This window comes from Charadrius vociferus, unplaced genomic scaffold (genome assembly GCF_000708025.1).
Source record: "Charadrius vociferus isolate BGI_N301 unplaced genomic scaffold, ASM70802v2 scaffold549, whole genome shotgun sequence".
Taxonomy (NCBI): Eukaryota; Metazoa; Chordata; class Aves; order Charadriiformes; family Charadriidae; genus Charadrius; species Charadrius vociferus.
This window is the reverse complement of record NW_009650103.1, coordinates 1,945,487-1,959,516: the sequence shown is the minus strand read 5'-3', so window position 1 is coordinate 1,959,516 and position 14,030 is coordinate 1,945,487. Positions and strand designations below refer to the sequence as shown.

General features: G+C 50.0%; 1 protein-coding gene across 1 annotated transcript in view; it reads right to left on the bottom strand.

The window, feature by feature from the left end:
* Positions 1 to 14,030, bottom strand: part of COL5A1 (collagen, type V, alpha 1) — a 128,398-nt gene that overhangs the window by 17,152 nt on the left and 97,216 nt on the right. Inside the window, exons 36-51 of the mRNA XM_009892325.1 lie at positions 12,964 to 13,017; positions 12,317 to 12,370; positions 8,735 to 8,788; positions 6,950 to 7,057; positions 6,667 to 6,756; positions 6,521 to 6,574; positions 5,776 to 5,883; positions 3,922 to 4,029; positions 3,255 to 3,308; positions 2,586 to 2,639; positions 2,269 to 2,376; positions 2,120 to 2,173; positions 1,926 to 2,033; positions 1,736 to 1,789; positions 1,240 to 1,347; positions 99 to 152 (exon numbers count right to left, since the gene is read on the bottom strand). Of these exons, the coding sequence (XP_009890627.1) occupies positions 99 to 152; positions 1,240 to 1,347; positions 1,736 to 1,789; positions 1,926 to 2,033; positions 2,120 to 2,173; positions 2,269 to 2,376; positions 2,586 to 2,639; positions 3,255 to 3,308; positions 3,922 to 4,029; positions 5,776 to 5,883; positions 6,521 to 6,574; positions 6,667 to 6,756; positions 6,950 to 7,057; positions 8,735 to 8,788; positions 12,317 to 12,370; positions 12,964 to 13,017 (1,224 nt within the window). The remainder of the gene's footprint in view (positions 1 to 98; positions 153 to 1,239; positions 1,348 to 1,735; positions 1,790 to 1,925; positions 2,034 to 2,119; positions 2,174 to 2,268; positions 2,377 to 2,585; positions 2,640 to 3,254; positions 3,309 to 3,921; positions 4,030 to 5,775; positions 5,884 to 6,520; positions 6,575 to 6,666; positions 6,757 to 6,949; positions 7,058 to 8,734; positions 8,789 to 12,316; positions 12,371 to 12,963; positions 13,018 to 14,030) is intronic.

Sequence of the window (14,030 nt, the reverse complement as noted above, 5' to 3'; positions counted from 1 at the left end):
CGTGCCAGAGGAGCTGCTGGTGAACGAACAGCATACAGTCATATTTCACAAAATCAAGAGGAGGGACCTAACTGCCCTTCTGTCAGACGAACACTTACAGCTGGACCAGGTTCTCCAGGAGGACCAGGGTCACCGGGGAAACCAACTGGACCCTGCAAAGAGAGAAGAAAGATATCCCGAAATCAGAGATATTGCATCTGGAGAATTGCAGAGTACTAGTGCTTGCTACCCCCGTGCCAGCACAGGGAGTCACCCTATGGAGCAAACCCCAATTCCCTACCCTCGGACAAAATCCCAGATCACATCCCATCTTTGCATCTTCAGGAGTTTCATCCTGTCACAGCCACCAGCTCAGCTCTGCATCCAGACTACGCAAAGCTCCAGTGTCAATGCTGGGACTTTCCCCTACTTTTTCCTAAATACATTGGACAAGTGACAGCGAAATCCCCGCACCTTTGGGGAACGGGCAGATTAGGAGATTTCGCTTTTGCTTACTACATGATGTATAACACTTTTCACATGAAGATCCTCTCAAAGCATTTAATGACTAAAACACTTCACATTCTTCTCTGTACAGTGTCTATTGTGAACTTCAAATGATTCCGAGACCAGCATTCAGATCATCGGCTCCAACCAATAATGCGATATCCCAAAACCCATCTGTTAAGAGAGATGACTAACTCCTCTGCCTCCTCTGCTGTTTCATGCCATCTTTGCTTATCGCATAATAAATTTCTTCAGCCAGCAAGCATCAAAGAAGCCGGCAAGATAAATACTGTACCATTGTCATCTGGTATAAATCAGTATAGCTCTATTGGCTTCAACAGAACTACAGCAATTAGCATCAGCAGGGATCTGACCCTAGAGGTACAACTCCCAGATTCACATAAATCTCCACGCTATTTCAGAAGCTTTGCTCTGGTGCAGAGGACATTGGCAATGCATAAGCTCAAGTGCAAAGTAAACCTACTGCAGGACCTCTCCATAGGGGCGAGATTTCTGATAGCCTGCAAAAGGGACTAATAATTCAAGTATTGCTGGAAGATAGGTACAACTGGGTCTTTTCCTCATTAGCACCCTAAAGGAAGGGGACTAATATCACATATCATCAGAGGAGCAATTCTCTGGCTGGTAAACTATTTCAATTTTCCACAAAAATTGCTGGAAAACATCTTTTCATGCAGAACTCTCTGCTGGGCAAGACAAGGAAGCCCTGCTTGGACAGGAGGGGGTACGTACAGGGCTGCCTTTGGGACCATCATCGCCTGGTGGACCTTTGGGGCCAGGTGGACCAGCAGCCCCAGAGGGACCTGCTTCACCCTTTTCACCTCTTTCACCTTTAGGACCCTGCAAAGGAAAAAAAGGTGTTTCTATTATCCAGAAAAGCAACTTACCGATCTCTAATTATCCTTTAATCGGTTCTGAGAAGGAAGCTCTATTTGTATCTCAAAACATGAGGACATGATTTAGCAGTCCCTTCCCACAAAGCTTAAATGGTGTTCATGTTGTTCAGTCGTGGGTAGGCCATATTCGGTGACTAAACGTTATACTATAAATACCCAGTAACATGGCGATGTGTCACCCGATACCCAAACCAAGGACGTGGCTGGTTCAGTCCCTGCAGCCCCATCTACGTCCATGCCTCTCTGTCACCCCTTGACCCAGCTCCTTGGGGGACACCACTGAAGAAAAGCTCTTCTCCATCCGAGCAAGAGCCGCCCCGTAGCGTACTTACCGGGAGGCCAACCTCGCCAGGAAGACCAGGCTCACCAGATTCACCAGGTTCACCCTGTAGAGGGGAAAAGAGGATGAGCACACTTATATTTCTTCAGGGTGCTGAGTTTTCTGCTGACGTAGCAAAGTCCCTGCACGAGTGTTGTAACAAACTCCTGCGGGCTTCAGTCAGGTTTGTCTGGATGCTTTACCTTCTCTCCTACTGCACCGGGATTTCCTATTCCACCAGGAGGACCCTGTGGACCATCTGCTCCTGGTGGTCCAGATGGACCTCTGGGTCCAGGTGGGCCTGGCGGGCCCTGAGAGAAAGGGGAGGCAAATTTAAGACATGATTCTTGGAGCAACGTCTGTCAGCGATGAAAAAAGACTTATGAAAGCATCTTACCATCTGCCCAACGTCACCTGTTTCCCCCTTCTCACCAGGTGGTCCAGGCAAGCCCTGTGGAGGTGGAGGGGATGAGTTTTAGCTGTGAACATCTCAGGTGGAGCCCCAGCTCTCATTACCCTAAGCGCTCCCTTGATGCTGTAAATTACCTGCAAGCCCACTGGGCCGGGGGGACCAGGGAAACCTCGGGGTCCTTCGTCACCTTTCTGACCAAAGAGGCCTTGCTGCCCTCTGGGACCTGGCTCTCCGTCGGCACCCTACGAGGACAGAGTCTAACACAGCTTGGCAAAGCCACAAGGCAGATGCAAAACTCCATCCCCACCACCTCCTGCCGCAGCCAGCGGCAATGCGCTGCTCACACGTTGGGCGTCAGCAGTGCCAGGCAGAGACTGCCAATCCCTGCAGCGCTCCCCAGGAGATTTTATGGGAGGAAAGAGGATTTCTGCTAACAGGGGACAATACTCACAGCTGGGCCAGGCTGACCGATTGGACCCTGAGGGCCGGTAGGACCTGGGGGACCCTGTCATGGAACAGAAGTGCAATGTCACCGTGAGGAGCACAGAGTAAAAAACTCACCTGGAAAAGGCGATGCCCTTCAACGCAGCCTCCATTAAATGTGCATTGATTCCCACAACAGAGAGGGAGGAGAGGGTCAAGTCTGTCCAGACACACCAGCATCCCTCAGCCCTGGTGCCAATGGCACAGTGGATGTCTAAATGCATTTTTGCTCCAGCAAAGCAATATCACATCACTCGGTTCTATCTAGATACTTATGGGTGATTTATCTTCCTCAGGCCCTGAGCAGCACATAAAGAGCGCTTTGGTGTGCTGCAAGCAACTAGAACAGGAACTACAGCCCAACACCCAACTTTAAGGGCAAGGGCTGCTAATGTTTCACAGATATTTACACGGTACATGGGTGACATGGAAACATCTCGGTGTGTTCCTGGGAGCTGGAAGCTCACACTTCAGGCACTCACTCTTTTTTACATCATGTGGGTATTTGATGAAGCAAAGGAAGATGAAGCAATTGTAGAAAGAAACTAAAATGATATTGTTTTCTGTTTCCAGCAAGTCATACAACATAGCCATGCTCCTCCAGGGCAGCAGCTATGACGATGTCCACCCCACTCACCTGCTCGCCTTTGTCGCCCTTGCTGCCCTTCTGGCCAGGCTCCCCGATCTCGCCCTGCCGGGTACGAAGGGGCACAGTTAGTTCACTTGGTGACCACCTCCATACCTCAACGTGCAAGCAATAGTCCCGTAGGTCTACAACCTCATCCTAAAGATGCCAATTGACCGTAGAAATACCCCAGAACACTCTGAAAAAGGCCAGAGATTTGGCCACTCCGGGTGTAACCAAACCCTTTTACCTCCTAAAACTTTCCTTAGCTGCCATGCGATGCGAGAAGCATCATGTTGCAGACCTTGTTAGCAGCGATGAGTGATTCATCCCAGCTAATGTTTTCTCAGAACCCTCCAGTCCAGAGGGGCTTAATGAGAGAGTGGGGCAAGGTAATTAATTTGGAAAGGCCAGGCACCCACGGGCAGGCCACCTGCTACAGGCTTTTGGGGCGGCTAACTGGATTTCAGCGAGCGGTGTGGCTGGCAGAGCACACGCAGCTGCTGCCGCCCCGATCGGCCGCTGCTGATCCCGCGGGATTGCAAGCGCTATAAAATATCCCCGTGTTACGACCAGCAGCACATCCAACCCCACGCGGTGGAAGCAGCGTGGTGGCAATGGGGCACGTTGGCCCTGTTCCCTCCCAGAGTGACCCTGCGCAGCAGGGAGCTGCTCCCACCTTGTCTCCATCCTCTCCGGGGGGGCCGACGGGACCTGCTGGACCTGGCAGTCCCACCGGGCCCTGGATGCCGTCCCGGCCAGCCGGTCCTTGAGGACCCTTCTCACCCTGGAAGCAGAACAAGCGGGCAGGTGACACAGAGCTCTCCCCCACCCTTCAAACCATTACATCCCATTAACATTTTATTCAGCTGCTAATAACCCCTGACTGTATGGGCACGTATAGCAAAACCAGTTTCCAGCCGATATTTCCCCAGGCTTTCTGTGCTCGCTGTCTGGAACACGACAAAATTTCTATCTCAGGAGATAAAGAAAGAACAAACAAATCTGAACGGTGAATACCCAGATCGCAGCTGCAATTTCACTGCTGTAGCAATATAATCAGATTTAATCTGAACCCTCTGCCATCTCTCTCCGGATGACAAACAAGACCCCAACTAATTTTCATTCCCACAAAACAGTTTGTATTGATTCTGGTCCTGGCTGCCCCCGCACTCAGTGCCTGCGCCCTCCCTGCCTCATCCCCTACTCATGGGGGTTTCTCAGGGCCCCCCGAGCTCCCGCCTGAGCTTCTGGACAAAGGAAAACACCTGAAGTGAAGAAAGCACTTTCTGCTGGCCTCCTGCTTAAACGTCTGCTGGTATTTCTCAGACCTGGAGCCTTCAATCGAATTTGCTTGTTTATAGGAACTGAACAGGGAGTATTTTTCCGTTTCCTCATACGTAATTTAGTCGCATGTGAATCCTGGGTGCTCTCTTCTGAATAATTAGATGCCACATAAATTGCCTATTCATCTCTTCACTGATACACCATATAGGTACTTGGCAGGACGGATGTTCATAAAGCTGATTCACCAGGAAATTCTTGCCTCTGGACTAGCTGCGGGAGTTTCTAATAAGCCAGCAAATGCAGAATACAGGGGCTGATAAACACTTCCGATACCAACAATCAATCACCGTAAGTGTCCTCATGTAGTCTGAAATCCCCGACGCCAGCATTTGCTCGTTTTGCTGGGTCTGAAGCTGAGCTGGAGTTTGAGGCAGGCAACCCCGAAGGCTCTGCAAAACCACTCGGGTGTGAATTAGAGGCTCAGCCTTCCTCCTGGGGACTGTCACGGCGCTGCGCTCTTCAGGGACAGAAATACTCATCCCGGCCCACTCCCTCCTGCCCGCACGTGACATTTCACGCGCGTGCCTGGGGAGCGAAAGACGTGAGAGCGTGCGCGGGCTGGCTGCTGAAGGCTCAGGAGAGGGACCATATGGCAGGACTCAGCCGCGCTCTGCTCCGGCTCCTGCCGAGAGCGGCTCTTTCCACGGGCGCCAGCGGGATGCCTGGGAACGCTGACGCCACGGCAGCCCACAGCAGCCTGCGAAGAGGAGCCAAAACCTCCGCAGCACCTTCACGTGCTGTTCCTTGGCCGGGGCAGGGGGAGGGTAAGGATTTATTTGGGCTCAGTGGAAATTGCTGCTGCCACCGCATCCTTGTAAACAGTGATGGGGTTGACTCGCTTCTCCGGCTAGAGGCCTGTCCCGTGGCTGTTTGTCACTAGGAGGTCACAGAGACTTTCACCTGCTTGGTCCTCATCCCTTCTCATTGCCTGGAGACACTTCAGTCTCTGTGATCACATCCTTTTTTGATATCATGGGTGTCACCAGTGGGGCAGTTGAGCTGCTAATATTCAGCAGTTTGATGCACCCAAGATGAGATAATTCTTTTCCAATTGAACCCCTTCTTTTATTTTTATTTTTTTTTAAATCTTTTATACACCTACCCCAGGGGATGTCTCCATGCTCAGATTCCTACTGTACACATTTCTATTTGACCCACAGCTGTTAATCTTTATACTGGTACTTACCGGGGCGCCCTTTTCACCTGCGGGTCCTGGAGGTCCCTGGGGGCCAGGTCGCCCTGGCAAGCCTATGGGGCCGGCTGACCCCGCGGGACCACGCTCGCCGGGAGAGCCCTGTTGGGAGAAGAAGGAAGCGTTAACTGGAGTATCAAGCTTCATCTCTATGCAGAAAATAGAAATCCAGCAGTAGGATGCTGTAAATGCATGTCAGTAAATGAACACATTTGATGGGGTGACTTCCACGTGATGACTTGGTACCATCAGCCTAAGGGGTCCTGCAGATCTTTTTTTTTTAATTAAAATCCCTGGACGGGCTGGGTTCTCCTCTGGATGGTGCGGGGAGCTCAGTTTCTGGGGGCACGTTATCAGCTTGGAACAAGAGCGTGAGCCACGTCACGGCCAATACAGCAGGGAGGGTCGGATGATGAATATCTCCTTCCAGGAGGGCTGCACCGAGCACGAATCTCAAGTGGGGACAACTTTCAGAGGGAAAGCAGGTGACTTAGAAGCAGAATTCTCGGTGTCCTGAATCATTCCAGTTCTCTCAGCTTGTCACGTATGTTCACAGCTGACACCACAAAATGACTGAGCTATTACACGTGTGTCTTGTCAAACAAAGCAATATCCAGCAAGTCGTTAGTTAGTGCAAAGGAAATAACGGATAAAGCACTGAGCTGTGACTAACCCTCCGTTTTGGCTTGCCAAGCTTGTAAATGCGTTAGGTGGTGCCTGTAAGGGCAAGGATACTCACTGCTGGACCTGGGGGGCCTGGGGGACCTTCGTTGCCTTTCAGCCCTGGGGCACCCTGGAGGGAGGAAAACAAAGTCATTTTGGGAGGTGGGTGCTGCACCTCCTGGGCATCCTTCCCACGGGAAGGACCGGGCAGCCTCTACTCACAATGGGGCCAGGGAGACCTCTCTCTCCGGGGAAGCCTCGCAAGCCGGGGGGACCGTCCTTCCCTGGGAGGCCGGCGGGACCGGGGTCCCCCTGCAACGACAGTGATAAACAGCTGAGGATCTGCAGACTCCATAGGGACCCAACTCCTCCCTCTGGGCTCAAGTCGTGACGAGACACTGCGAAACATCACTTCTCTTCTGAATCATCTCTCTCCATCTCTGGGAGAGACGCAGGTGCCCAGGCTTGCAAGGAGCGGGGATTCAGTTAGGCTGCTGGTCCCTACCTTGGTCCCTTCTTTCCCAGTGAGGCCAGGAAGACCTTGTTCACCCGGGGGACCTGGAGGGCCTGGATGTCCCCGCTCACCCATCGGCCCAGTCTCACCAGTCGGACCCTGAAGAAACAGAGATCGGGGAGAAGGTGGTGGGTATCAGCAGAGCACACAACGAAGGAGGAGGTGCAGGCTATCAGTTTGTTCCTTTAGGTCGCAATGGGATGGAAGATGCTCTTTCTCTTAGCTGTCCCCTGCAGTGCCACCAGGAATCCCTGCAGAGATGTCTCCTTTGGCATCTAAAGGAACCTTGTTTTGGAAGTGGGCAATATTGCACTTGACAGACTAGAGGCATTGGGAACCTCTGGAATGAAAGTGTCCACATAAATGAGATATTATTACTACAATTATTATGCTTAGGGTTTTTTTTCTTTTTTTAAATTGAAAACTTCCTAAGTACTCTACAATCATGCTGATTCTTCCTTATATGGGGCATAAATAATGGATTAGGCTTGTACTGCACGGCAATTACTGACTGCCTCTGTGCCGTACGCGGGCACTAATGGTGACGAGTGTAGCATAAGGCCCAGTGCAGAAGGTTCCCAAGTGGCCCATTTTGGAGGAGGACAAAAGCCACATGCACAAGACTATAACGTCCCTGCACGCTGGTGTCCGCCGGGACGGTGGTTGTAATTCATGTCATGCTGCAGGGTGCCACTTAGTGTAAGTAGAACGATAACATTGCGATCGCTCAGCAACCACAGATCACGCTAACTACGCGCAGCAGAGCCAAATAAAATTGCCATAGAACCTAATTTGCACTTGAGAAGACAGCCACAGCCAGGGAATTGCCCCTAATCAGGGACTTTACAAATCAGGGACTTTACGCTATCATTAAAGAGGACAAATTAATCACTTTCCAATTAAAGAGCAACCTCCCCAGCAGTTGAGGAAAGAAGACTCAACCCAAAGCCAGACCCGCTCAGTCTAGGGCTCTGCCTACAAAACCAGCCCCGAGCCCTGCGTGCCTGTACCGAAGGGGTACGCAGCCTGGTTGTGTAGTATTTCCAGATCGCACAGAGTTCACGGTAACTGAGAGAAAAATAGCCCAACTCTGACAGAATCTATTTAGCGCTTTATATTAAAGAGGGATGCATTTCTTCATGACAACGTGTAACAGCCCTCTTGTATCACTCTTGCACTGCCCGAATGCCCCAGGAGCTGTACAGCCCTTTGAGATCATGTCTAACCAACAAACCAAAAAACCAACTGGCAAGACACGACTCAGGACTAATGATCTGCCTGAGATTTTTGGCTACTTACTACTCAGGTTGTGTGCAGCTGGTCTCTCTCTCACCCTCCACCAATTTTACGCCAAAGCAGCTCTGTTAAGTTCACAGGAGCCACCTTATTTCCAGCAGCCTTCAGGCACGCTGCCTAAATGCCATCCTAACACCTCAACAAGGTGGGCTGGGACCTATTGGGATATTTCCAGGCCAGGTTGGACGGGGCTTGGAGCAACCTAGGCTGGTGGGAGGTGTCCCTGCCCAGGGCAGGGGGGTGGAACTGGGTGATCTTTAAGGTCCCTTCCAACCCAAACCGTTCTATGACTTCACACCCTGGCCAGGAATTTCAAAGCCATCAAGCTTGCTTTGACATGACTTTGCCTTCCCTGGAAGAGGACCCTCTGTGCTGTACAACCTGTGGTCCCAGCAGCTCCAGCTGAGCCATCTGAGCTGTGCCCAACCGGTGAAGATGAGCTGCCGAGGGTTGGTGCAAGCACGAGCATTTGTTTCTTACCTGAGGGCCTACGACACCGGGAGGTCCTGGAGGGCCAGTCTTGCCTTGGAAACCCTGTTAGAGAAAGGGAAAAGAGAGAGAGATGACACTTCAGCCAAGAAGTGCTCCAGTGAGGGTCACAGGCTGCCACCTGACTGCTCCTCCTCTGGTGAAACTACTGACCAGGAACGGGTGGACACCCAAAGACAAAAGAAACCACAACAAAATCAAACAGAAAGTGGAAAATGTGTATTTGTACATTTATACAGGGATGAAACAGAGGAAGAAAAGGGGGTTCTCAAAGCTCAGCTCTGCTGTTTTGATGGAGCTACTTGTGGTTTGGCTGAAGGACTGGACATATATATAAAAAAACTTCCTACGCTCATAAATCCTATAGAGGAAATGGCTATTAAAAAGTCAGAATGTGCCAGTTTCTTCATGCTGCACAATTCTTAATAACCATGTCCCTTCTCCTGCTCCCTGTTCTGGTTTAGGTTCAGCTCTGGTTCAGGCTTAGCTCCCAGGAGCTCGGGCACTGGGTGACCATCTTCCACTTGTGGCACCGGTAGCGCCAATCTCCAGCCCCGCCACAGCCCACAACCCACCAGCCTTGGGGGCTGAGCGAAGCTTTATTTCCTTCATCAACGTCTGTTGAAAGAAATCACAAATGTGTTTCTCTCCAAATGCTGATGAGTAGCGAAGTCTCCATGACAGCTCCTTATAATGACATTTTGAAGAGTGACGATAACGAACTATCACCACCGCAATTGTTTAGCTCTCCTAAGCCACTCTTTAAAAAGCACATTAATTATCATTCTTACTATAGCATGCTGACAAGCTTGAGAAATGTCATTTAGGGCATACCGGCTATTTTCTCATTGCCATAAAAGAGGATCAGATAAATCCCAAGTCAACGGTAATGTGTCATGCTAAAAAAACTACCCAGTGCTATTCTAGCTGTCTGCAGACTACAGAAAACATCCTGTCGTTGATGGGGAAATGGCGAAAGAGCTTTGTGAAGTGAACGTACAATTTAAACTCTTATCGTAGAAAAATATTTCAGCCAATTCAGTGCAGCGCTTTTCTTATTAATCTGAAGAAAGGGGTTTCCTTTTATCCCATCTGAGCCTCGGGCACAGAGCTTTTAGCGTTTTTCTTCTTTTTTAGATCCAATCTTTTTAAATTTAATATGGCCAAATATTTCAGTATCCTTCAGCGTGCCTATTTGTTACTAAAGGAAAAGTAAAATGACGGGGACTATTAGACACAGAGATTTCAAGTCTAGGTTTTCTTGCGTGAAGGTACAGAGTGAGCTAACAAGGCTACTGAGGTGGAAATAGTACTTAATTCATTTTAATGTTTCTCTCCTCGCTTTCTGGCACTGTGTAAGGAAAAGGGGGACAAAAAAGGGACTTCTGCTACCTGGGTCTGCATGTCTGTGTGCATCTCAAGAGGACGCAAGGGAAAGTGATTTTGTAAGCTTGTTGCTGGCACAGATGAACAGATTTTTGGTTTTCTGGAAGTGTTTGCCTGTGATAGGCAAGTTACTGCTGCAATGAGGTAAGAAAGCTACTAAGGAGTACTTTCAGACCCCAAATAATTGAAAGGCCCTTCTCCATTCAGATTCCTGCAGACTTGGAGTTCGATGCTTTATTCCTGTCTCAAAAGTTGATAACAGCAGATGCAAGCAAAGTTTTTACTGCCTCTTCTAATCTGAATGCAGCTGTCCTGGATGTCACAGATAACTCAGGGAAGGAAGACTAAATGTCACAGTCAGGCTCTGGCAGGTGAAAACTCTTCTCTTCACCTTTAAGTTAATCCTGACCTGAGGACTGTGTGCTCAAAAATACCACAATCGTTGCCTTAAAGTCAGTCTTATGGAGTGTAAATAAATACCTGGTGTTGCGCTGAGCAGTATTTGCATTGCCTTGCTTAGCAAATGCCAGGCAAGTTAATTAAACCGTTGTGTGATAAGTTGAGGGCGAAAAATGCATAATGCGCAAAGCCTTTTTAATGCTCATTTGCTAGGAAAGGCAGTGGAGAAAAATGCAAAGCTGAGTAGAGGAAATCGGTGGGTTTTTTGTGGGTTTGTTTTTTTTTTTTCCTGTAAAATAAACACAGAACAAAGAGTCTATCTGCTAACATGCAGCATGCAGTGTTGGGGAGAAGGACAAACCAACAACAGCGAATGAGCTGGATTGGAAACAGCCGAGGAACAAGAATAAACATCCCCAAAAATGCCAAAGAGAAGAATACTAATTACTGCATGCAGAGGAATACGTGGCAGAAGGGTCATTTTTGCTTAGGGTATCCTTCAAGCGAAAAAAAATAAAAAAGGTGCAGAGAACAGACCACCAGAGACGCACAACAGCCAGGGTATCATACCTTCCACATGCCTCATCGTTCTCCTTTGGTGAGAAACAATGATTACATCTGCGCAACAAAACCTTTTAAAATGGACAAAGCAGTACGCGTACGACACAGTGAGGTACCTAAACAGCCAGGAGCCGCTCCCCGGGCTGCAGCAAGGAATTATTGCTGGAGGGGGCTTAAGCAAAACTTGGTGAGGCTCTTGTGCGTAGCTTTGGCTAAAAGGCAGCGTCAGCAGAGATGCTCTCCTCACTCGGGTGACATGAGCGTGCTGCAGGAACCGGTGCGGACAGAAAAACTAGAGCAAAACCATCACACCACTCATCTTGGCCAGGAATTGCCTTCCTCTCAAAACAACCACTGCCAAAACTGGGCTGTAACTCTTACTGCCTCTGTAACTCTATGCAACAGTTCTTGGCGTTGGCCACATGGTGCATCAAGAAGTGAAAAGCGTTTATTTCTCCCCGTTGCAGGTTCCAGAGAAAATAAAACCGCCCCTGACCTAACGCAGCTGGGTGCGGAAAGCTGAGCTTGTGAAGGATGGAGCCCATCTTGCATGAAAAATTTCTGCTCTCACAGCCCTAGAGTTATGTCTCTGGAATAGAGAGACGTGAAACCTGTGCCTCTCCAGCGGACGGAGTGGGAAAGAAAGCACAGAGGTTACCCGTAACCCTCTATTGAATGGAGGCACAGCCTTCCCCCTCTGGAGACCAAAGGGACCAGTGCTTCGGCAAGTCCTCGGGGTACAGAGCCCATCTGCAGGGGCTGCTCAGAAATCACCCCCCGGCTGCTTCTCCACCTCCCAAAAGCAAGCGCCACACCAAGTGCCGCTGCTGACCCATCAGCCTCAGCCAACAACCTCCCACCTCCCGAGGAGCTGCCTCCGCAGCACCCATCCCGGCAGAAACCCAACTGCCATCGTCAGCATCGCTACATCTCTCCATTCTTATTTTCTCCACGCACGATGCACGTGTTGACCTCCACAATCTACTAAAGGGACAGAGAGAGAGGAGTTGGTTCACAGCCTTCACGTAAATCATCATTAGACCGACCCGTCCTGCTCAGAAGAAGGTTGCTTCCCATAGACCATCCCGTGCAGCTGGAGAGACACAGACCTCCGGGGAAACTAAATGCGTGGCCACATCTCCCCAGCTGCATAAAAGGGTTTAGAAAAACCAACCGGCAAGACGAGGCTCAGGACTAATGATCTGCCCAAGAATTTTGGCTACTTACGGTTTCTCCTCTCTGTCCGGGGTGACCAGGCAATCCATCCTTCCCAGGAGGACCCTACAGAAGAAAACCAGGATGAGAAGAAACATGACCAAGTGCTCGGTAGTAAAACTGATATGGACTGAATCAAACCTGGTGCCCTTCTTGCATTAATTCCCATCCATTTTGCAGTGAAATGGAGGTGCTCAGAACCCTAAAATTATATGTCCCTTTCCCATACATCTGCCAAAGGAAAAATTCATCTTACAGGTCCAGAGCGGGAGCGAGCTGTCCGCCACAGGGAAGGAAATCACTCCAAAAAGGTTTCTGAGACCCCCCACCAGTGTATAACAATTGCAGAGACAGAAGCGTTACTCGGTTGTGCCGTCCTCCCGGTGTACAGAGGGAAAATAGAGAACAGAGCAACCATGAAAGATCCTAGCGATATTGAGTCATTAGGAAATGAACATTTATAATCAGCCGCAATTTACTTGGCTATTTAAAATCTTAAACCGTCGGGTTATTATCATGATGGCTCAGTAATGCCTTTTATTGGGTACGTCACCGCTTGTCAGAGAAGCAGCTAAGACTGAGCTGGCACAGGCAATCACAGCTGGAGGGGGAAAGACTTTCTGTATTTCTTTGCGTGCTCCAGAAAGAGAGTTACTTACAGGGGGGCCTTTTGGTCCAGGAAATCCAGTCGGTCCTTGAGGCCCTGGTGGTCCCTGGGATGCAAAACAAGCCAGAAAACATTGTTAAGGAACCTGTAACACTTCACTATGAAATACTGGCTCTGTGTGAACAGCAGATGAGCACAAAGATATGGAAAACCAGCTACTTCCACCCCAAAGAAATGCCCCAAAGTGTGAGATGCAACTGCGTGGGGTCATCCCTCAAAAAAAAGGGCATGGAGAGGTAAGAACGACCGGGCATGTTTAACTGGGTGGTGTGTCCAGCTGCACAAAGCACCGCAAACATGAAGAGGGCCATCAACTGCTTTGTGCCTTTCCCTCCCAGTGCTATGAAAAATAGGTCTTTTCCCATCCCAGCTCAACTGAGAGCACCTGGGAGCTCCCGGCTCACGCGGGAAAGAAAGAGAAGAGAGCTGGTGGCTCTGGGGCCGCTGTCGCGGGCGGCTGATGCTCTTCAGAGCGCTGCTTCCCTGCGGCGGCGGCGGCAGCAGCTCCCCCCTCGCCCCCAACCGTCACAACCAGCAGATGCAAAGTGGGGACCAATTGCATATATTTCCTCCCTGAGCAATTTCGTCGAAAATTTACAAAGAAAACCAAACCCATAAGAAAAAGCAGAAATTGAGGCAAAAAATCATGCAAGTCTCATTGTTTCAGTATTTTCCACCTAGTGTGCTGTAACCTGGGGAAAGCAGCGTGAGGTCCTAGGGCACCACCTCTGCCAGACTGGCTGTCCACACAAAACCCATGGGTGACTTTTCCCTTCTCCCACGGAGCGGTGCTTACACAGGACACCCAAGGTCCCACTCGAGCCTTCCTTGGAGAGCTCAGAAAGGACCTAAGGGCTGTAGGTGACTTGTGAGACCCTCTCTCCACACAAGCACGTTTCACCTCGGACTTCTAAACAGATTTTTCCCTTTTTGCTGCCCGAGGTATGCCAAGCTGCACCCTGGCTCCAGCGAGCCGCCCACCCCTCTCTGCTTGACAGGGTACTTGGTGGGATGCTCACTGCAAAAAACCCCTCGGCACCGTCTCAGCCACACCCACCC